The sequence below is a fragment of the Dasypus novemcinctus genome, chromosome 5 (genome assembly GCF_030445035.2).
Source record: "Dasypus novemcinctus isolate mDasNov1 chromosome 5, mDasNov1.1.hap2, whole genome shotgun sequence".
NCBI lineage: Eukaryota > Metazoa > Chordata > Mammalia > Cingulata > Dasypodidae > Dasypus > Dasypus novemcinctus.
This window is the reverse complement of record NC_080677.1, coordinates 54,170,920-54,193,973: the sequence shown is the minus strand read 5'-3', so window position 1 is coordinate 54,193,973 and position 23,054 is coordinate 54,170,920. Positions and strand designations below refer to the sequence as shown.

Sequence of the window (23,054 nt, the reverse complement as noted above, 5' to 3'; positions counted from 1 at the left end):
GGGTGACTGCCATTGTAATTAGGGCACTCAAATTTCTATGAGTCACCTAACTGTATATGGAAATTGCATTAATATAGAACTCTTTTTCTTTTTTTCTTTTTTTCAGATCAGGAAAAGGAATTTATTGGGAAAAGAACGAGTGTGATTAGAAATGGGAGAGAAGGATGGAAATATACACCGAGATTTGGTGCTGGCTCTTCTAGGCAGAGTGAGCCCAGAACTCTTTTCTGAGGTCGTCATTAAAAGCAACATACAGTTCTGTTGGTCATGAGTTGATCACCTCTTTCATCATCTAATGGTCCCAGAAGTTTGTACATTGTTTCTTCTCCATAAAATGGGGCTGGTAACAATAGTAGGTGACTTTCAATACTGTTGTGTAGACCAAATAAGGCCTTAGATCAGTGTTAGGTACGCAAGTCACTGGTACCTGTGTAACCAAAGTATCAATATAGGTTTTGTATTTTAGCTAGATTAGAGTATACTGAGATGGGTCGGATCTAAGAAAGAATGGGTGACTATGAAAATGACAGCTTATGTGTAGCTAGCTGACTGTATACAAAAGGCAAATAAAAAGATTTTTGTGTGGTTCATCTCCCTTCTTACCTTTTCGAGCATAATAGCTTTCACCCTTATAAGTCCACACTCTGTATAGGTCTGTTTAGGAGGTGAGTCAATGGGGGTAAAATGTTCATAAAAATTCTATTTAAGTTTCCATAGGCCTATACAATAGTTATATGCTCTTAATAAGTTGAAACTGCTCATGAATTATCTATAGCAAACCATGGAGCCTTTTGTGCTAGGATTTATTCTAATGAAATCTATCTTCTCTCCAATTTTGCAAAAAATAGTTTCCCCACATCCACTAAGTTTGAAATGTATAAAAGTCCCTGAAAAGAAAAAAATGTTTCAATGCTGCCACCTTGTGGTTTTATGTATTATATTAGTCCTCAGAAATCAGCTAAATATTTTACACTGACTGCAACCAATTTCTAAAATACACTGACAGTTTGAGTACAGCTTTTTTTTTTTAGTACTGTTAAAAATTCTCCAAGTTGCAAAGAGAACTATGAATCAATTTCTTGGAATCTACTTAATGGCTAGCTAGGCGCTACAATCAGGTAAACTCAGAATCAACATAAGATGTAAATCACACAAGTAATGTATGGACGAGGGTTCATTACAAATTTTTAAAAATTGAAACTAAAAGAAATTGCCTCATGCTTGAATTAGAAGGCCTGATAAAGAAATTATGCATAACTCATAAAATGAAATACATACCATTAAAAATATAGAGTATTCTTTCCAGCACATAATTATATTCTAAATATATTCTTTCCCTTCAAGAGGTAACACAGAGTAGGATTAAAAGCACAAAGTCTGTAAAACTCTGAAACCTGGGATCAAATATCGTTTTATTATCAGCTGTGTGGCCTTGGGTTTGCAACATTATCCCTCTATGTCGGTTTCATCATCCATAAAATGTGGCTTATCTAACTATTTTATACCTCACAGGGCTGCTGTGATGACTAATTATAGCTTTTAGAACAGTCCTTGGCACTTCAGTAATCAATGAATGTTAATTCTTATGATGGCATGTGTCCATTAGCTTTATTGCTGGAAACCAGCCCTCCTCCTTCAAAATGTTCCCAGTTCCTCACCTGTGCTTGGGCATGGCTTTTCCCCAGCTCTTTTGCTCCTGCTGCCATCTGCCAACACAATGCAGTCTTGGCTGCTGGTGATCGTTGAGGGACGATTTTGTGCAATGGGAAAGGTAGGGGGTCCTCAATATGATCAGCTGGCAGGATGTCAGAATTGCTTCAGGCTGGAGTGTGCTACATCTCTTGATCCATCTTTTTCTGAATAAGAATATGTGCTCTGCTGTTGCAGTTACTTTATTTCTGTTCTACCATTATACATAGGACTTGCAAGGAGCAGGTCACTTTTCTTCTTAGTTCAAGGAGGTGCCACCTCCAGCAAGCCCCGTACCAGACTTCCACATCAGTACATCATCCAGATTCTGAACTCTGGGCTTGTAGTCAGGACAAAATGGAATTCCTGGGTTATCACCTTTGAGAAGGGGGTGAGTATATTTTGCGAATAGGGGAGAGAGAAGTGAATATTTGGTGACTGAAGGGCAGACTTTTGGGGTCCTTAGTGCTGTGCAATAAGACACAGCACTAAGACACATAACTCCTGTGCAATAAGTAAGACACCAGAATTTTGGAATATTCTCAGCATAACCTAGTCTATCCCATTTGAAGAAAATGATTGGTGTTGCCAGAATCTGCTGGGAGGCAACCCTGCTCTCCCAGTTCCTGCTCCAGTTCAAGCCAGGAGGAGGTTCTTCTTCCTTAATTTCCCAATTCACAACAGAAACCCAGCCTGTAGTCTCAGGCTGAAAATGCAAGGAGTCAGGAAAGAAAAAAAAAACACAATGTCCCTGGAGCCCATCTATGTAGCTAACTTGGGGCTCTGCCAGTTACTACATAGCTGAATGACCTTTGGCAAATTACTTAAATCTTTCCTCATTTGTTCCATATGCTTACGGGTTCTGTGAACAAGGAATCTGGGCAGGGCACAGCAAGGTTTGTCTTTGCTCCCCATAACTGGGGCCTCAGCTGGAAGGCCCAAAGGCTGCAGGCTGGAATTATCTGGAGGTTCACTCATCCGGCGATCCATGCTGCTGCTGCTAAGACCTAAGCTGGGACTGTCAGTCCAACTTTTACATTTGGACTGTGTGGCCTGGGCTTCCTTACAACATGCATCAGAGAGAGGAAGAGAGGAGGTGGAAGTTGGTGGGGACGGAGGAGGCAGAGAGACGGCAGAAGTCATTTCACCTTGTGACCTAGTCTCAGAAGTCACCAGCATCTCTCCCACTGGCTCCTGCAATTGAGGCAGTCACAAAAATCCTGCCCAGCTTCAAGGGGGAAGGAAACAGACCACTTCTCAAGTAGCAAGGCTCTGGAGGAGTATGTGGACCCAGAAACACTCTGTGGCCACTTTTAGAAAATATAATCTGCCACTCTACCTCACAGGGTTGTTAGGGTTAAATGAGTTAATACAGTTGTGTACTTAGAACAGTCTTGGTAGAGACGAGTTTGGTCTTAGTGATTTATCCTTACAGAGATTTAGAACCAAGAGGGGCCGCCTCCTGCCTGCCTCTCCCTGTGGGAACCCAGTCCCGGCATCTCCTATCTCAGAGTCCAGACCAGACTAAGCCAACCCCAAGATGGGAGGAATTAAGGAATGTGCTTTGACTCTATGGCCTCAACAAGATAGTCACACAAAGGTCTGACACCAGTAAATTTCCCACAAAGTGTGGAATATAACAATCCTCTTGACACTGGACTGTCAGAGGCTTAGGGTTAGTTCCTTTTCATATTTTCCTAGTAAAGGGTTTAAGAAGTTCTGAGGCCTTATGCTAACCAATCAATCCACTTACATATATACAATTGTGCCTTTCTAGCAAGAGATCTCCAAGAAATTATTAAAACTGTCTAAAAATGGGAATCCTGTTGTAGCAGTTTGATATTATTGAATTCCAAAAAGAAGTATATATTAGATTATGTTTGTAAACTGATCTTTTCCTCTGGGCATATTAGATTATATTGGATTCAGGGTTACTTAATTAGGTGAACCTCTTGTGCCAGTAGGGCGTTATGCCCCCACCTCTTGGTGGGTGGGGACTCATAGATAAAAGATTGGCAAAGGACAGAGTTAAGGATTTTTGATGTCGGAGTTTTAACGCTAGAGTTTGATGCTGAAGCCTTAAGCTGGAGCCCTGGGAAGTACTTTATATCTGATATCAGGGTGATTGAGAATAACAGGCTTATGCAATATATAAGCTGCTGAGTCATGTGTATGTGATCATGTGTACATGATCCCAGGGGCTACCATTTCTTCAAATCTTCTAATTTTTCAGTTGCAAAAGAGGAAAAAAGGAACAACTCTATATCATGTGTTGGAGACTTTATGTAGATCTCATATATAGTTTGAAATTTGGCAGGTTACTGCAGGTATGACTGAACTGCAGGACTGAGTTTGTTGTATGACACTGGTTTACCTATCTTGACTATCAAGCTTCTGGTGGTATCTAAATATGCCAAATCCCATAGTCACTAACATTAGAAATCTGGAATCAATCCCTAAAACCCCCAAAACTGGCAGTTGTGGATTATACCATACCTTAATTTCACAATGTTCATTGTAATCATTATCAACCAAGTTTCCCAAGCAGTCTTGGTGCCACTTAGGTTAGCTGGATGAGGCTATACCATGAATAGAGAAGCCAAGAACCAAATCATACTACATTGTAATTAATCAAACACCTACAAACACAAGATTCTCACTAAGACTCATCTAATATTAATTAGTGACATTTTATCAGCTTCCCTGGAAACATTTTTAAACTATAGATGAAAGCCTACAGCTAGTCTCAAACAACCCTCATTTTCCAACTTAGCAGCAAAATCCCCAACCTGTTCACTCTTCCCATCAGGCATTCTTATACTTACCTGTGCATCACCAGTTCCTTCTTCACAAGTTCCTAACGGATGAATTCACCTTAAAATGTATCCCAAAATGTTGTTCCTAAACAATCAGAGTATTAAAATGACACCCTTCTACCTGTTCATTGTACATTTCCTGTTATACTTACTCTTCTCCCAACTAGGTTTAGCATGCTTCTTCCTTTTATCAGAAATGCTTGGCTTTCGTTGTTCCTTTACGATAGGGGTTGGCAAACTATAGCAACAGTCCAAATCCAGCCCACTAACCTGTTTTGGGAAATCAAGTTTTAATATTCAGTCCAGGCAGGCCTATTTGCTTAAGTATCGACTATGGCTGCTTTCACACTATGATGGCAGAGCTGAATAATTCAAGAGAAGTTTGCAAAGTCCCTCTGGCCCGTTACAGAGAAATTTGCTGACACCTGTTCTAGAACAAAAGTCTCCAGAAAAGAAGAGGCCTCAACAAGAAAAAGTGAATTACTCTCTTAGCAAATAGAGCTGTCATGAATTCTCCCAAAGGACTTAACTGCCCAGAGTCTGCCTATCCAGCTCTTAGGAATGCAGAAAGAACTAGGGGAAAGGGGAGCTGAGAAAGGACTGGATGAGATGAGACCAAGGACTGACAGGAGGCCACAACTTGCATGAGACCCAAAAGTCTGGTAGCAGAGTGCTTGTGAGTTCCTACAAAGTAACGGACTGTTTTCCCCTTTCTTTGCATCTTTGTGATGCAGCAAAGCTGCTCAATTTCTAGTTACTGCTAAGAAGGAACTGTATGGATATACACAACTACACCAGTGCTTTAAATTTAAGTGAAGACTTTTATTTTTCTCATGCCCAAGTAAACCTGGGTGGTCAACTTTCCTTGCCCCTGTCTTCCAGCCCCCCGCCCCCTACCCTTTCCAACAAGAGTTCCTTGAACTCTACGGCCTGGGAAGTACCTAAGCTTTGGCAGCTGATTTGTAATGGGTCAGAGTGCGGGCTGAAGGGTCAGAGGCATTGATCCACTTGGGCATCCAGTAATGGGTCAGCCACTCAGCCCGGCCCGGGTAGTGGCGTTCAAAGATTTGACGGTAGTAATAACCTTCTTTAGTTTTAGGAGTGTTGAAGGGAAATTTCTGTGCTGCAGCTGCCATCATTGCATCATCAACCTATAAGAGTAAGAGTCAAAGAGTAAAATAGTTTTTAAAACTGCACAGCAATATAAACCGTATTTGTATTTGGCTTAACAATGCCTGGCACCTAATAGATGGCCCAATACATAAGTGTAAATGAAGATCAGTGATGCTTCATACATCCTTTCTCTCAACACTACTTTCTAATCCTGCACACTACTTAATTCTTACAAGAGGTATTTCTTATAGAGACCATGAATCTGACAGAGAGAAAGCATTCAAACTAAATTTAAAAAGGAATACTGATTATACCTCTGTATCCAAATATTCCTCATATGTTTTAAAATTATTATACCTGATGTTCAATATAGTCCTGTAAAATCTTAAACCAGGAATTCTTCACTGAGGTTATTCCATCACTGAAGGCTTCTTTTGGTCGCCACAGAATTTCTTTAGGTAATAGGTTAGAGTCCTCAAAGGCCTCTCTCAAGAGATGTTTTTCTACCCCATTCTGACATGAAAACAAAAAAACCATCAATAAAAGTTACACACATAATATGATGACAATGAACAGTCTTTATCTTGAACTGATTCACCTACCTTTGGAATTCTCATTTCTGGTGGCAGAGACAAGTAATAAGAAGAAAATCGATGATCCAGGAATGGGACTCTCAGTTCGAGGCTTAAAGGAGGAAAGGAAGTCTACATCAAAATGGATATTTAGTCCCGGACCATTTAGATAATGATTTAGTGCTTCCTAGCAATTAACCAGGCTCTTAGCAATGTTAAGACTATAAAGTTGTCATTTTTACATCCCTCCTAACTGAAAATCTTCATTTAAAATAGTAATATCAATTATCTCACCCAGGGAGCAAAACAAACTGTCTTACTCTATTCCTTTCCTTTCCTTTCTATGAACAACTACATACGTATCTCAAAAAGCAGAAAAAGTCAAGACCTATGAGCAACCTGATCATTCAGAATATACCTTGCCTGTACCTTTCTGACTCAGTTTCCTCTAGGTGAGACCTTCTCTTGTCCTACTGACAACAGTAATGACAATTCAGTATTTCTCACTACTGTGAGATTAATAATTCATATACAAATTGTTTCATCAAATGCAGCACCATGTTTCCTGAATTCTTGTTGTCTGTTTAGGACAAGCAGACAGGATATTAACAAATTCAATTCATTCCCCAACTCTTTACATATAGTTTTTTTCTCATGTCAGTGTGATTTAGCAGAAGCAACTAAAACATTTAATGTTAGTTGCTTATAGTTTCAGGGCTTCAAATCTCCAATATGACCAGCTAAAAAGTGAACATTTTAGCCAGCCAGAAATAATATCCAAAAAACTTAGTTTCTAATCATCAAATCAAACGTCCTGCATCTTCACTGTTCCATCCCCAAGAGTCAACCACAGCATCATATAGGTATAGCAGGCACTCAATACTTCTCACATGGAGACATAATTTTTATTTCTCTAAAGACTTAAAAATAGCTGCAACTGCCTTCCCTCTTGATTACTCAGATGTGAGTAGTATGGCATTATGCTTTAAAATGCAAAATCAGCCTAATATCAACCTGAAGGAGGATGTCTCCCCCATCACCACAGCAACCCTCTGAATTTAACCTAATTCTTTGAGGATTAAGAGATAAGCATCATTTTATATGTAAAGTCTTTGCAACATATGGCCAACTGAAAAGAAAAAAAGTCAGCCACTGAGCTCTTTTGGTTTTACAATCACTTCTTAAAATATCAAGTTACCCATGGGCAGCAGTAGTTCGATCTGCACGGAGAACGTCAAATAAATAGAGTTCCTTCAGAAGCCTCTCACTCTCTTCCTCAGCTTTTTCAGCAGAAGGAGCCTATTTTACAAATAACTAGATTAAGTATAAAATACACAACAGCTTTGCTTTTTGCACACTAAAAGGTTCTATTTCTTACTCATATATATTCCAACTCTAAAGGTGTGTGATGACTTGAAGCTGTATGTCTCCCAGAAAAACATGTTCTTAAATTTAATTCATTCCCATGGGTGTGAACCCATGTAAGCAGGACCTTTTGATGAGGCTACTTCAGTTAAGCTTTGGCCCACTGCAATCAGGATGGGTCTTAATCCTATTACTCCCTTTATGAGAGAATGAAATTCAGAGAGAGGCAGGGAAAGCTACAGGAAGCAAGAAGGTGAATATCAAGAGAACTAGAAAGAGAAGGGAGAGAACAGGAAACACCACCACGTGTCTTGCCATGTGCCAAGCTAAGAATCAATGGTCACCAGTAGCCAGCCCCAGAATGCCACAATCTTGGGGAGAAAGCATCTCCTTGATTTCAACTTTTTCCCAGTCTTAAAACTGTAAGCTAATAAATTCCCATTGTTTAAGGTAACCCATTTCTTGGTATTTTCTTAAGCAGCCTAGGAAACTAAAACAAGATGGGTAAGAAAACGAAATCTAAACAAAATAGGGAAGCATGGAAAGGACTTTAAGAGTGGCAAACAATGCTTTGTAAAACATGCCTTTCCTCACACCAGAACTGTCAGCTTTAGAACAAATAAATGGACACAATGTGCAATAGCCATAATTCCACAGGGGTTAAGAAATATCGGGAAGATAATTATGTTTATATAGTTATAAAGAATGAAAATATTTGACTCTATTAAAACTTCTTCCCAAAAGAAACACAAAGTAGACACTATCAGATTTCCTCATACACCTCATAAGATATTTAATTTTTTTAAAAAAAAGGTACTTTATACTAAAAAGGGGGGAAAAAAGCAATAGAAGATCGTAAAATAGTAAAATAATTCATTCTATCCTTACTCTTGCCAACAATCTCTTTTTAGAATGCTTACCTTGTGAAAATAAATGTAACCTTGTGTAAGTTCATCTGAACCTTCTCCAGAGAAGATAACCACACTGTCTGTGTTCTTCCGAATGTACTTGGAAATTAAATACATACCTTGAAAAAAAGATGGAAAGTACTGTCAATATTAACATAACCCTCCACCAGAAATGCCTTTTATTTAGCTTTGAGGAATAGCTGCAAGCTTTACTATTATCCTGGGACTTTCTATTAATATTAAGTAGTTTCCAATATAATGAACTTATACCCAACAAGCCATTTTTATATGTACTTAATCCATAAGTTATACAATGCAATGAAATTGCCCAGAACCATTCCTCAATTCTGCAAACAGGTTTTAAAATTCTAATGTTTTTACCTTGAAATTTTGCTAAACTGGATGATAAACAAATATTTAAAAAAAAAAAGCATACCTTTCATATTGGTATTACCACACAAACATAATAAGGGTTGAGGTTTTGACCATTTTGTTTTAATTTTGTGGTTTTTCTTTTCTTGTTACCCACTGCTCCCCACACTCCATCCACCAAAAGGTCACATACAGCTGAGAAACATGCCTGCTTGGTTCCTTCTCTACATTCCTCTAAACCAGAGTTTCTTCTCAAGCTTTTTTCATTATTGTTCCCCAGCACCACCCAAGGAGTCTTTCTGGACATTTTCCCCCTAATTGCTCTTCCTCACTCCACAAAATATTGATACCATATGTATGTTTTTGTCTGTGTGTGTATGTATCACACACACATATATATATACTGTATAACTGTGTATTTACTGTGGCTCTTTTGAGGGCCACAAACCATTGCAATATCTAAGATTTTCTTTGCCCTCCAAGAACCACTTTGCTTTCTTGAGGGTGATATCACTCCTGTTGAGAATGCAAGCTCTGAACCCTGCAATGAAGTTCTATCAGACTGAGACTCCTCAAAAACAGGCATAGCTAAGCTGGAAGCATATGAGAGGCTTACCACTGCTGGATCAGTCTAATTGGGGGTATACTTCCAATCTTGGTCTGTATCCACAGAATAAAACTACTATTGTTTGCTGGGCAGTAATAGCTAGTGAGATGAGTTGTGTGAGGGAATATCTACCAAAATACATCTAAAATGCATATTCCTTACATAAAAGGCATTATGCCACAGAACCATTGTACAATTTTATTCTGTTGATAGCCCAAGAAACTACATACAAAAAAATTGGGAGATGAGGAGCAGAAAATATGTATCTACTGTTTGGGGAAATAGAAAAAGTGAAAACATAAATGTGGAGTTTATCTGTGTATTTATAGCTCCCTCACTCCAAAGGAGATTTGGGGAATTCTTAAATGGTTTTAAACAAGTGGTGACAAAGGAATTTTATTTGCATTCATTATTGAATAATATTATTTAAACTGATGCTTAATAGCTTTTAAACTACTATGCTTTTTCAGTACTTAAGAAATACATAGAATTATCATAAAATACCTTACCTACTGAAGCACGAACTGTTGTAATATCATACGTTTCCAAAGCAAATATGACTTCATCCAGGACCTGAATGCCTTCCTCAGAATTAAAGAGGACCTCATGGTGTTCACTCCCAATATGATTTGCAACCTGATAATAGAAAAAACAAACAAAAAACCTACATATTTGTTATTTTTAAAAATTACCTTTTAAAATAAACCACGACAGTTTATAGCACATTCTATAAGCTAATAACAGTAAAAATTAAACAGGGCACAATACAGGAAATGATTTTCTCTGTCACCAAATGCAAGCCCCACCTAGCCACCTTCCCTCCAATCAACCTCCAATAGATAACCATCCCCCAGCAGCTCTTTCCATTCCAAAGGCTTCGACCTAATAGACCAGAGGCTCCCATTCAGCCCCCACCCCACCTATTTACCTAACCCACTTCATCTCTCTCTAGTCCATCATGGTCCCTCTCTAAACATGATGTCCTTTTCAACCTCCTGAAATGCCCAATTTTCCATCCAGAATAGTCCTTCTATATAGAATGGTTCCTCCTCTCATACTACTTTCTTTGGCCATTTTGGATTCTCTCAGCTTTGATCAAATTGTTTTGGGATTGGTCTCTAGCTCTTTCTCATCCATTCTATGTAAATTCTTCCAGAATAAGAACTAAGTTGCCTACACAATGAATATGTATAAAGTCCCCCTGCCCATCCTAAATGCAGTGCTTTATAAAAAAAGAAAAATAACAGTTAAAATTAAATATTTACTATATGCTAGGTGCTATCCTAAGTACTTTACATGAAAGATATTTTCTCCTCAATACCATCGACAATGGAAGAACCAGGATTTTAAACCAGCAATCAATTTCCAAAGCTTGCAATATTAATCACTATACTATGCCCTTATACTTTCAGAATTATTGATTTAGGGACTCTGTGAGGATTGCATGGGTTAGAGTTGATAAAGGTACCCATAGTACAATGTACAACACAGCTGATATTCAATAGGCATTTTATTCTAACAGATTTAAAACAATTACCCAAGTCACTACAGTAGCAGAATTACAGTATCATCAACTATTGTCTTGATTTTCATTTTAATAACAAGGCTGTATTAGCTAGATAACAGGCAGAGATGCCTTCTTACCTTTCTAGCAGCCAATAAATCAGGACTGTCTTCCATGCCAATTGCAAACGTCTGGAGAGGGTACTGTACTTGGGACTCTTTTAGCTGCTTCAGTAGGGTGGAAGCAACTAAGCTGGAATCCAATCCCCCTATGAGCAAGATATCAATTATGCTGGTTATATGCCTTGCGTAAGGTAGGGACAGGTAGGATTTATATTCCCGCTAAACCCAGAGATTATGTTTTACCATTTTAAAAAACCCTGACGTTTTATAAGCTAAATAACCTTTAATAAGAAAAACCTAAAGTATAACTTCTAGTAATGGTAACAAACATTAAGTTAGTTAAATACTACATAGAATTCTAAAGAATGGTTACTCGCTTACTCTTACATCAATAACATGTCTAAGTTGTTTATTACTACAAATAGGAAATGTAGCTCATACCTTTAATGAAGCAAACATTAAATCATATAGTAAATAGTTTATATAGTCAAAACCTCAGGGATAATTACAAATCATTTAACTTAAATACACCCTAAATATAATTAGATATTTAAATTCTTGCTTCACCTGATAAAAGGCAGCCAATCCTTCTGTCTGTCATCAAACGTTTCTTGACAGCATTGTTAAAAAGGATCCGGATGTTGCTTTTCACGGTTTCTATCTCAAAACCTATAAACACATAAAGGAAATTAAACAGCTCCAGAAAAGCTTGGCCTTAATTATTAATTGAGGGGAGGTCCACAATCTGCCGTGGATCTCTCGATGGCACTGACCCCACAGTGAAGTTTGCCAAATCAATGTGTCACCTCCAAATTAAATAAGAAATAAGTCTTAAAACTGAAATTTGTTCAGAGGACCTAAGAATAAACTTTTTTGTCTTGGGGGGGTGGGGAACAGGTAGGCAGGTATTTGTTTTTTTACCTGGGAATAGCTTCTCCACCCCATCATAGAGGGCATGCAGAGGTTGATCTCTACAGTGATGATATTTAACCATTTCTACTGATGCAACTTTGCCATTGGGCTTTAAATCCAAAACTTCATAGTGTCCCGGAAGAAAAGGCTCTACTTTCAGAAAAGGAGTGGAGGAGTGCTTCAAGTTAACAAGACCTATGAATTCAAAAAGAGAACTTTATTTAAATTAGGATAGCACTTCACAATAACCTTCCACTATTAATTAAGACCATTTACATGCCAATTCATTTCCCCTTTTTAATACATGTTCATTATATATGCAAAGCAGGAAGAAAAATTTTAATCACCCCAAACCCTACCATCTACTTAACAGAGAGACAATTACATTAATTTCTAGTAATTCAAAGCAATATGAAACTCTCCAATGTTCAATTTCTTCTTCCTAGCTAGAATTTTTAGTTAAAAAAAATCTATTTCCTATTACTACGCAAATAGAGAAGAAAAGTTAATATTAAAGTATCTTTATGAAGCAAAGAGATGGACTTGAAACTGTTAATTTTGATACCCTGACAGTCATTTCTTTGTCATCACTTAAGTATTTTAAGGAAAAAGGCATAGTTCCCTGTCCTTTAACAAGTAAAATGACACACTTCTTTTTTTAAAGATTTATTTATTCCCCCTTCATTGTTTGTGCTCGCTATCTGCTGTGTCCATTCACTGTGTGCTCTCTGTGCCTGCTCATCTTCTCTTTAGGAGGCACCAGGAGTTGAACCTGGAACCTCTCATATGGAAGAGAGGTGCCTAATCACTTAAGCCATGTCCACTCCCTGCTTTGTTCTCTCTCGTGTTTCCTCTTTTGTGTCTCTTTTTGCATTATCTTGTTGCACCAGCTCGCTGTTTTGTTCATCTTCTCCAGGAGGCACGAGGAAATGAACCTGGGACTTCATGTGTGATAGGCAGGAGCTCAATTGCCTGAGCCACAGCCACTTCCCAATGATCCACTTTTAGGTACTTTAAAGTCAAATACTAAGAAGCCAGATATCTAACCCTTAATATTGTTTATAGTCTATATGAATAAAACAGTATAATTTAAATTTCCTCACTAAGTTCTCACATAGAAAAAGGTGCTTATCTCAATGATAAAGAGTAACCCTTTAGACATCACCAATCACCAGGTTTTTTGTTTTTTTTTTTTTAAAGATTTATTTTTTATTTATTTCTCTCCCCTTCCCCTCCCCGCCCCCCCCCCCCCAGTTGTCTGCTCTCTGTGTCCATTCACTGTGTATTCTTCTATGACCACTTCCATCCTTATCAGCGGCACCGGGAATATGTGTTTCTTTTTGTTGTGTCATCTTGCTGTGTCAGCTCTCCGTGAGTGTGGCGCCATTCTTGGGCAGGCTGTACTTTCTTTCACGCTGGGCAGCTCTCCCTACAGGATGCACTCCCTGTGCACGGGCTCCCCTACACGGGGAACACACCTGCGTGGCACAGCATTCCTTGTGCGCATCAGCACTGCACATGGGCCAGCTCCACACGGGTCAAGGAGGCCCGGGGTTTGAACTGTGGACCTTCCATGTGGTAGACAGACGCCCTATCCATTGGGCCAAGTCCGCTTCCCCTCACCAGGATCTTTGACACAAAATCAATGTTTCCTACTCAATAGCAGCAGCCTATATCCATAGAACACTTGAATTTACAATTTGAGCTTGTTAACCCAATTATCGACTGGGTCACTTTGTAATGCTGAATTCAAGGACCAGACAATCCAGATCCCATCACTAGCTAGTGGACTGCAAGCGAGCTACACAAACCCTATAAGCAAGGGGAAGTCTTAAAAAGGCTTTAGGCAGGAAGTATCAGAAGTAATGTGCTCAGATGAGATTTTGTTTGTTTTTTTTTTAGGAGGTACTGGGGACTGAACCCAGGGCCCCTGTATATGGTAAGCAGGCACTCAGCCACTTGAGCTATATCCATGCGCCCCCCCCCCCCAGATGAGTCTTTGAGTTATTCTAAAGTTATGAGAGTACTCTAGGCGAAATGATTTTGGTCTAGAATAAGGCAGTGTTAAAAAGGATGCAGAAAAGAACAGAGTCAAGAAATTTCAGAGGGCAAACTGGATGTGAAGTTATAATTCCATATCAAGTTATCATCAGGGCCAAAGGAGACACAATGGAAGTAAGGAGTCTACTTTTCCCTTCTTTTCTCTTTATCCAGTCTCCCTAACAGTATTGTAGATAACTGATATACATACATATTCTTCTCTATTGGATCACACTAGAGATACCTGAAAATAGACTGGTTCAGCTATCTATTAGCACCCACTCTGTTATTAGTATCAGAAGGATGCTTTTGTTGATCTCACTGTTCTTACTTCAGATTATATCAAATGGAAAACTGAATGAGAAATGATTTAAGGAATGAGGCAAAAGAGGCAATTTTTAGTATTATTGTTTAAGTGATAAAATATAACATCTCCCTCAAGTTTATTGTTAAAAAACACTAAATAAACATTAGCTTCTGTTACAACAGTGGTACAGGACAGTCACTGCAGGGCCAACCCTACTATCACAGTATGGCAAAGGAAAACTTGAAAATACATATGGGATCAAACTACAGTTAGAGCATATCAGCCTAACAAAAAATAAATGATGACTATAGATTCATCCTTCAATGATTACAGCAAGGCAGAGTCCAATTCCCAAGGGTGCTTTTGTTTTGGTTTTCAAAAAACACACAAAGCTTAAAGGACCCATTACTTACCTAGTCACCTGTAAAATTTTGGATTGCCTCCTACAGGATGTGCAAATATGATTTAGAAAAAACACAAATCAGGACAACACTGAAAATCTGTAGAAAAATTGTATCACTACCTTTAGCTTCTGAACACACAGCCAAAAATCCATCTTCTGTCATGGCTTTGAACAAAGGTCTGACTCCATAGGTATCTCTTCCCAGAAACACTTTCTTATTGGCAGTATCCAGTAAAATAAAGGCAAACACTCCATCCAACATACAGACTGTTTGCTCAATTCCTCCTTTGTTATAAAGGTGGAGGATTATCTCACCATCTACCTTGGTCTGGTAATTAAATTCAAAACGGTGTTTCATCTTAAGGAAACAAGAGCAAAACAAAAAATATTAGAATCCTTCCACTTTTATTTTAAAATTGCTTCAGTATTTTTGTGCTTTATAATCATTTCATGTACTTTGATGATACAGATGAACCATAGCATTCTCAAATATAACTTGTTTGATCTCATAATTCTACAAATTCTTCACAATTTGTAAAGAAAACCTGTGAAAATTTTAGTTGCATTCTGACAAAAAGAATACATAAACAATGTATCAGAATAGTAATCCATGGACATATGGAATATTTAGATTTTTAGGTTTAAGAATTTATATCTAGATTTATATTTAGATTTAAGAAAACAGGCTGCCCAGTTGCTATGAAACTAAAAATCTATCTTCTGCAGCCAACTTCTAGTGTGTAAAATCAGCACCGGCTGTGGTTCGGCTTCAAAGACCTACCTATGAAAACATTAGGCAACAGGGGCACACATCTCTGGCCCCATTCCCAGACACACGACTCCATTACAGTAACTAAGAAACATGTTCGGAAACCAAACTGCTGGTCCTCAGAGGTGGACTATGACATCCAGTATTTCACCGACAGACAAAAGAGCAGCAGTTCTTTATTAGCCCACATGCCCCATGGCTACAACAAAGACCACTGCTGCCACTGCATCTGAGTGAGAGACTTTGATTACGTTTTACAGCTAAACTCCTGGATCTCCATCACTACTGGCAAAGAGGGAGGGCGAAAAACCTTTGCTGTGTTCCTTTCTATGGACTTACACTCACATTTCTGGCAGACAATGGAGAGAGAAGAGGGTAACATAATCAGGTGAAAATCCTGGATTAAGTTTAAAATTTAAAACATTTTAATTTTAAAAAGTATGTATATGTATATGTGAAGATACTGCACAACTTAGTTCACTGCATAATTTATGAGCCTTTTGTCTATAAGCAAGCTCTCAGAACTGTTCAACAAGGGGCTTTGGCTGCCTCCAAGTGTCTACAAAATCACCTCCTGGTCACCTCTCGCTGCTGTGGGAGAATACTGGAGATGATGCCTTCATTAGCCAGTTGGGTTTAGAAAGAGTCTTCTGTTGACCCTTCTGGGTTGAAGTACCTCTGAAGGGCAAATGACCCTAAAACATTTGGGGATATTAGCAAGCAACTACTGCCCAAATCTACCTCCACTTCTCCCCACTGCCCCACAATCTCTCTTTAGCTTAGCCTAGACTTGCAGGTAATTCATTCAAGGAGAGGGTCCCTTGGACAGTGTTCACATATACTCTCCTGAAACCACACCTTATTGCTGTCCCAATTTTGCCACAGGCCTGAAATCATGCTGGCATCAAACTTGTTGGTTACTGACCCCTGGAACCTTGCTGCAGGGAAAGAGCCTTCTCTTCGGTCAGCAAGAAAGAAATTTTAACTGTTCTTTCCTCTACCTTCCATTTCCTTCCATTTCTTAGCTTTTTTTTTTTTTTAAAGATTTATTTTATTTATTTCTCTCCCCTTCGCCCCTCCCCACCCCAGTTGTCTATTCTGTGTCCATTTGCTGCATGTTCTTCTTTTTGTCTGCTTCTGTTGTCGACGGCACGGGAATCTGTGTTTCCTTTTGTTGTTGTTGTTGTGTCATCTTGCTGCATCAGCTCTCAATGTGTGCGGCACCATTCCTGGGCAGGCTGCACTTTCTTTCGCGCTAGACAGCTCTCCTTACGGGGTGCACTCCTTGTGCATGGGGCTCCCCTATGCGAGGGACCCCCCTGCGTGGCACAGCACTCCTTGCGTGCATCAGCACTGCGCATGGGCCAGCTCCACAAAGGTCAAGGAGGCTCAGGGTTTGAACCGCGGATCTCCCATATGGTAGACGGACACCCTATCCACTGGGCCAAGTCCGCTTCCCTTTTAACTTTCTTGTTTACCGTTTCATCTCCAAGGAGCTAGAAAAATGATGCCTGACACACAGTAAGCCGTAAGCAATGGCAAAGCTGTTGTTCAGAGATAAAAATGTCTAAAGAGTGGCTGGAATATAAATCCCTGTGCATCAATGATAGACACATCAAGAAGTCTCAAAAAATACCAAGAGACATCACAATCTAATGCATGAACTTTAACTGAAATCTGGCTAAAAAAACAAAACAGCTAAAAATACTTCCTTGGAACATGTGGAAATATTTAAATATGAACTGGATATTACATTGGATGCTATATTTAATAGATGGCATTATGGATTCTTGGGTTTAATAATGGTATTGGTTATAGGTAGAAGAATACCATTATTCTTAGGACATAAGTGCCTACATATTAAGGGAGAAAATGTCATGATATCTACAACATGCTCTCAAATAATTCAGACAAAAAAATAAATATACGTATGTAGAGACAATGGAAATACAAGGGAAACACGAACAATTTTTCAAACTAGGTGCTCTTGGTTCTACGTTTGAAACTTTTTCATAAAAATTGGGGTGGGGGATAAAAAATGACTTGCACATTGTAGATACAAAGTTTCTTAAGAAACGCTAGTCTAATAACCTCAGATTGGAAGTTTCTTACCAAATTCAGCTTTCTTGGGTCAGAATTTCCATCCCCTCATCCAATTTTATTTTAAGAGAAAGTTTTCATCAGATTAGAAAGCTATTCCAATTTTAATGCTGCCATTGTATCCACTGGCTACTATTAAGTGAAGCATGCAACATCAATAAATATTTCAGTGGCAGCATTATGTAAAAGCTACAAATACGATCTCCAAACTATTAAATTCTACCTGTGTCTTTAAATCCTCAAATCCCATTGCTCTTTGAATGATATTCCAACTCCTTGCCATGGCTACAAAGTCCTCCTCCACCTGGTCCAACTTACCTGTCCAACCCCACCTTACCCACCTTTCTCTCACTCATTATACTACAATCCAAGGATTCCTTCCTACCTCACAATATTCTATTTGTTATTCCCTCTGCATGAAATGCTCTCCCCAGGATTGCTAGCAGATCCTTGCCCATTAGTTCAAGTGTCACTTGCTCAAGAGGCCCTCTCCGAGCATGCTTCCTGAACGTGGATCTCCCATTTTAATCAGCTCCATAGTCATTCTTTCAGAATACCTTTTATACTGTACAATGACTATTTGTCTGCTCCCCTAATAGAAAAAGTTCCTCAGGGTGCAGACCTGCCCTGCCTCTCTCATTGTCACAGTATCCCCAGCACCTACAGAGGCCTGTCACATCCTCTAATATTTACATTCATAATAGGAAAAAAAAATTGTAAGAGTCAAGAACCTGAATCCTACTTTCCATTTTTATCATTTTTTTGGGCGACTCTTTGGGACTGAATCTTATCCCAGACAAAAGGCATGTTCAGGCCCCAAGGTCCTACCCCTGGTCCTGTGGGTGTGAACCCATTTGTAAATAGGTCCTTATAAGATGTTATCAGTTCAAATGTGCCCAGACTGAATATGCGAAGGCCTTAATCCAATATAGCTGAATTCTTTACAAGCAAAAGAAAATGGACATTGGACCACAGGAAGAGCAAGAACCCAGAAGTCAACAGAACCCAGAGAAGGAAGACATCACATGTGACATAAAAGACAAGGACCAAGGATCACCAGCAGTGTGGCAGTTTGAAGCTTTTGTGGACCCCAGAAAATCAGGTTCTCCATTCGTGTGCAGGTAAACCAATTGTAGGTGGGCTCTTTTGATTAAATTACTTGTTAAGAGCCTTTGGTTAGATTGTGTGACCCAGGGTGGGTCTTAATCCTCTTACTAGAAGCCTTTATGGAACAGAGGAATAAGAAGCCACAGATCAAAAAATATAAAAAATAAAAAGCTGCAGAGACAGAGATGAACCTAGAAGCTGAGAGAGAACGCCCCCGTCGCCAGAAGCTTAAATCCAATGGAACACAGAAGCTGAAAGCAATGAGGCCTGATGGAGAAGAAAGGAGTGGATGCCTTGGGCCTGACAGCCTAAAGTTGCACTTCAGGCAGAACCCCTGTTGTTGCCTTCATTTGGACATTTTCATGGTCTCAGAACTGTAAGATTATAATCAAAAATATCCTGATTATAATAGCAAACCTTTTTCTGGTATATCGCTCCCTGCAGCTCTGAGCAAACTAAAACAAGCAGCCAGCTCCAAAAATGTCTGTCTTTGGGGAGAAAGCATTGCATTACTGATGCCTTGTTTGGGACTTCTAGCCAATAAATTCCCATTGTATAAGCCAACCCATTATATAGTATTTGTTTTAGCAGCCAAGAAACTAAAACAGTGACCAAATCATTTCACCTCTTTGTGCATCAGTGTCCTTTTCACATAAGTGAAACAAATAAGATAATGAACATGAGAAGTGCTTTGAAAAATACATATTTTATACAAAATATATAATATCATTACAACCAATTAGCTCTGAAGTCTATTCACACACAGATATCTTCCACTCTCATTTTGTTTACCTCATTGTGGTTGTAGATTTCACCATTGTAACAGAGCCACAAATAAGGGTATTTCTTCAGTCGGATTGGCTGCATTCCAAACAGTGGGTCAACCACTGCCAACCGGTGAAATCCAAAGCAGCAGTTGGTGTATCCATTGACATTCTCAAAACGAAATGCATCTGGGCCCCTGTGTGCAACCTTCATGGCACTCAGGCACTGAACAGAAAGGCAATCATCGCTGCCAAAGAGGGCCCAAATGCCACACATGGTGGAGTAGTACTACCAGCTCTGTACGGAGAGAAAAGCAGACCAATCAAAAAAGCAATATCCAATCCAGGTCTGCATTAAAGCTGATTCCAGAAATGTGTATATGCCATTTCACAATTGAAATATAAACCATCTTACCCACAGCAATTTTCCATTAGGTTTGTAGGTACACAGGACTAGAGAATGATTTAATTTACTTACAAGCATCCATCAGAAAGATGGTTGACCTTTTAGGTCCAGTCAGCTACAGTAGCTTAGCACCTGGCCAAAGCAGGCACGTCTCCCACATGAGGATTTTTTGGTAGCTAGAGATGGCAGCACCCAGCCTCAGTTCTGTCCCTGCATCCTAGGTTTGCCAGGAATCCTAGCCATATGTTCTCTCTCCAAGATCCTCCATATTACTACAGCCTCCTCTCAGGTTTCCCTGACAATTAAATGTCCTCTCTTTACCTGTTCTAACTACATGTAGATATAATGGGTCCAAAAGAAAATCATCCATACTGCTAATGTACAATATCAAGATATACGTCTCTTATAAGCATTTTACAACTTCTAGCTTACTTCTAAGTGATTTATTCAAATGTGATCTAAAAAATTCTAAAAAGCGTAAGAGCATTATTACCTGACACTGGATATCCTGGCTTTATAACAAATGAAACATTTTAAGGTGACAGGAAATACAAAATGCCCTAAATGGCAAACATGTTCCCAAATATTTCTGTCTCAAAGCTGCACTGGCCAATAAGAAAGTAAGTGGGACACAGGGAGTAGGAACATCCTTGAAAATTAACGTGGCTCATCTTTGCAGGTCAGGGAACAAAAAATTCCTACAAAACTTAATGCTTTATCATTTCAAATTCTCAACTGTGAAATAAAAGGGCAGTTCTGTTTGGATGCAACCAACTCAAAAATATATGAAAATATCTATTACCCGGAAAATAACTATTGTGGTACTTTTTAAAAATGCAAATTTGCAGCAAATGTTCAGTTAAAACAAAAATCCTAAAGAAAATATATATATTCAAGTTACATCTAGCATTTTGAGCAATTCTTTGAGGACTCTTGACTATATTATTCATCCATATCTAAGAGAACCAAAGCCTAGTTTGGCCTTTTAATATGACCAGATTAAATTAATGGAAAATGGTATTAACTCAAACAACTTGGAAACGAAGCCTCATATTCTTCACAGTCTCTTCCACTCAGTAGCCATTGTCTATAATGGAATAGTTATGATCATCAGTTGGTAAGTTCACTGCGATTGAAGTGAGATGACTACTAATAAACCATCTACCTTTGACTATACCAAATAAAAATGGGTTGGGAAAATGCTTTGAAAATCGTGTAAGGTCATTAGTGAGTCATTTACCTAAGTCTCGTTAATGCTGCTTAGTAAATCCCAGTATTAAGCCTGCCATAGGAAAATACACACTACTAACCACTGAAGTGGAGAAGAGGGGGGAAGAAGTTCGTGAAGCACACTTAATTCTCCAACAGGTAAAAGCAAAGTAAAACTATTAACCGATTATTTTTATTGGGATGAGTCCTATCTATAGAAGGACAAAGGTCCTACTTGCAATGCTTTTTCCCATTGCTGCTGCTTGTTCCCAGTAATTTTCCATACTTCCTCATAAACTTCTGGAGCAGTGCTGGCCAACAGATATGTGTGACTCACTTATGTAACTCTAGTAGCCGATTTAAAAATTAAATAGAAACAGGTGAAATCAATTTTAAATACATTTTATTTTACACTATAGACTCAAAGTCGAGTTGTTTCAATGTAAACAATATAAAAAATTTTAACGCGGTATTTTACGTTACTTTTCCCTATTACGTCTTCAAACTCTGTGTTATTTCATATTTCCGGCACATACGAACAGTTTAGTCTAGTCAGCATTTCAAGTGGTCAGTATCTCACACGTGGCTCGCTACTGCTGTATTGGACAGCGCCGTTTCAGTTCAATTTCTAGTCAATTTACCAAGTGTTTAAACTTCACCATTATCCCCTTATTTTTACATTTAAGATCTCAGTAACCAACTCCTGGACAGGCTCAAAACCTACTTTATTTCTAATTAATCTTACAGCCAAGGGATGCATCAATTAAAAATGATTTATTAGTGCTTTTAAATAATCCAGCCGGCAAGGCAATAATGAAGAAATGATGCAGGCCCACTGGTCAAGAAGAAAACTGTCCCTCTGTTCGAAACTAACATTAATCTGAAGTCCCTACTGAATGGCTATCCACTGAGAAAAGGCATGCAGCCCTTCTGACTTTTTCCGCACAGCGCAGGCTGTCGCACTTAAGTACAACAGCAGGGCTGGCTCAGCAAGTCACTTGAGTTTTGTCCTCTACAGGAGGCGGGGGGGGGGGGGGGGGGGGGTTCGGGGAATGGGGTGGAGTGGGCGCAGGTACAGCCACGAGGACCTCCCTTCGCCACAGGACCTCGCGACCACGCCGCCGCGCCCCGCCATGTGCGCCTTCCGGCTCCTTCGCAGCAGAGCCGCCAGACGGCGGTCATTTCCCTACGTGCCCACAGACGCAATATCGCAAGTAAAACAAAATAAACTAAAATGCACAAGGTAACCGCCACCTCCTCCTTCCCGAAGCCAGCCTCCCCCGCGCCGCTCATTCGTTCCTCTAACCGGCAAGGGGTCCCGACAGGCCTTTCCTCGCCACCTAGCGCTCAGACGCGCAATAATCGAGAGGTACCCGCTCCGTCCTCTCCACCCGCTTGGGCGGCAGCATCTGAGCGGCGCCCGGGACCGCGCCAGGCCGCGGCGCATCCCCGACCCCCGCCCCCGGCTGCGCGGGACTGCCCAGGGCAGGCGGGAAGGGCGCTTCGCTGGAAGGCGCGGGTGCGTCTTACCACGGTGCGACCGGGCCGGGTTGGCGGAGGTGCGAAGGTAGGAAGAGAAGGCAGACACTAGGGGATGCAGACACTAGGGGATACAGACGCCGCAGCGCCCCTCCTCGCTCATTATATCCGCCAGGCTCCTGTAATGCGTGCGGGAAGTTTCATCATTCTGCGAGCACCAACCAGCGCGCGCAGGGGCGTGGCCTGCGCTGCGGCGGGGCGGGCCCGACTGGGCGGGGGCGAGACTTGGGCTGGGCCGGGGCGGGGCGAACCTGGGGCGGGGCGAGGCTGGGGCGGGGCGAGGCTGGGGCGGGAACAAGGAGGCGGAAGGGTGAGAGCCGGGAAGAGCTGTTGTTGAAGGCCCTCTGATGTGTGAATGCTCTTGCTTGAGGATCTTGTTAGAGGTCCGGCCAGGTGCCGGGGCTCTGACAATTAGGGGGGATCCTCTACA

The 23,054-nt window shown here is 40.1% G+C and overlaps 1 protein-coding gene across 1 annotated transcript; it reads right to left on the bottom strand.

The window, feature by feature from the left end:
* Nucleotides 1-5,306: 5,306 nt before the first annotated feature.
* ASNS (asparagine synthetase (glutamine-hydrolyzing)) lies at nt 5,307-22,787 on the bottom strand. The gene is made up of 12 exons (XM_004479178.2): nt 22,616-22,787; nt 19,499-19,768; nt 14,851-15,088; nt 11,990-12,175; nt 11,636-11,737; nt 11,087-11,214; nt 9,952-10,078; nt 8,476-8,582; nt 7,389-7,489; nt 6,221-6,302; nt 5,976-6,131; nt 5,307-5,656 (listed from the first exon to the last, which is right to left on the bottom strand). Exons 2-12 carry the CDS (start codon nt 19,745-19,747, stop codon nt 5,447-5,449), a joined length of 1,686 nt encoding a protein of 561 aa, XP_004479235.1. The 5' UTR covers nt 19,748-19,768; nt 22,616-22,787; the 3' UTR covers nt 5,307-5,446.
* Between the last annotated feature and the right edge of the window lie 267 nt (nt 22,788-23,054).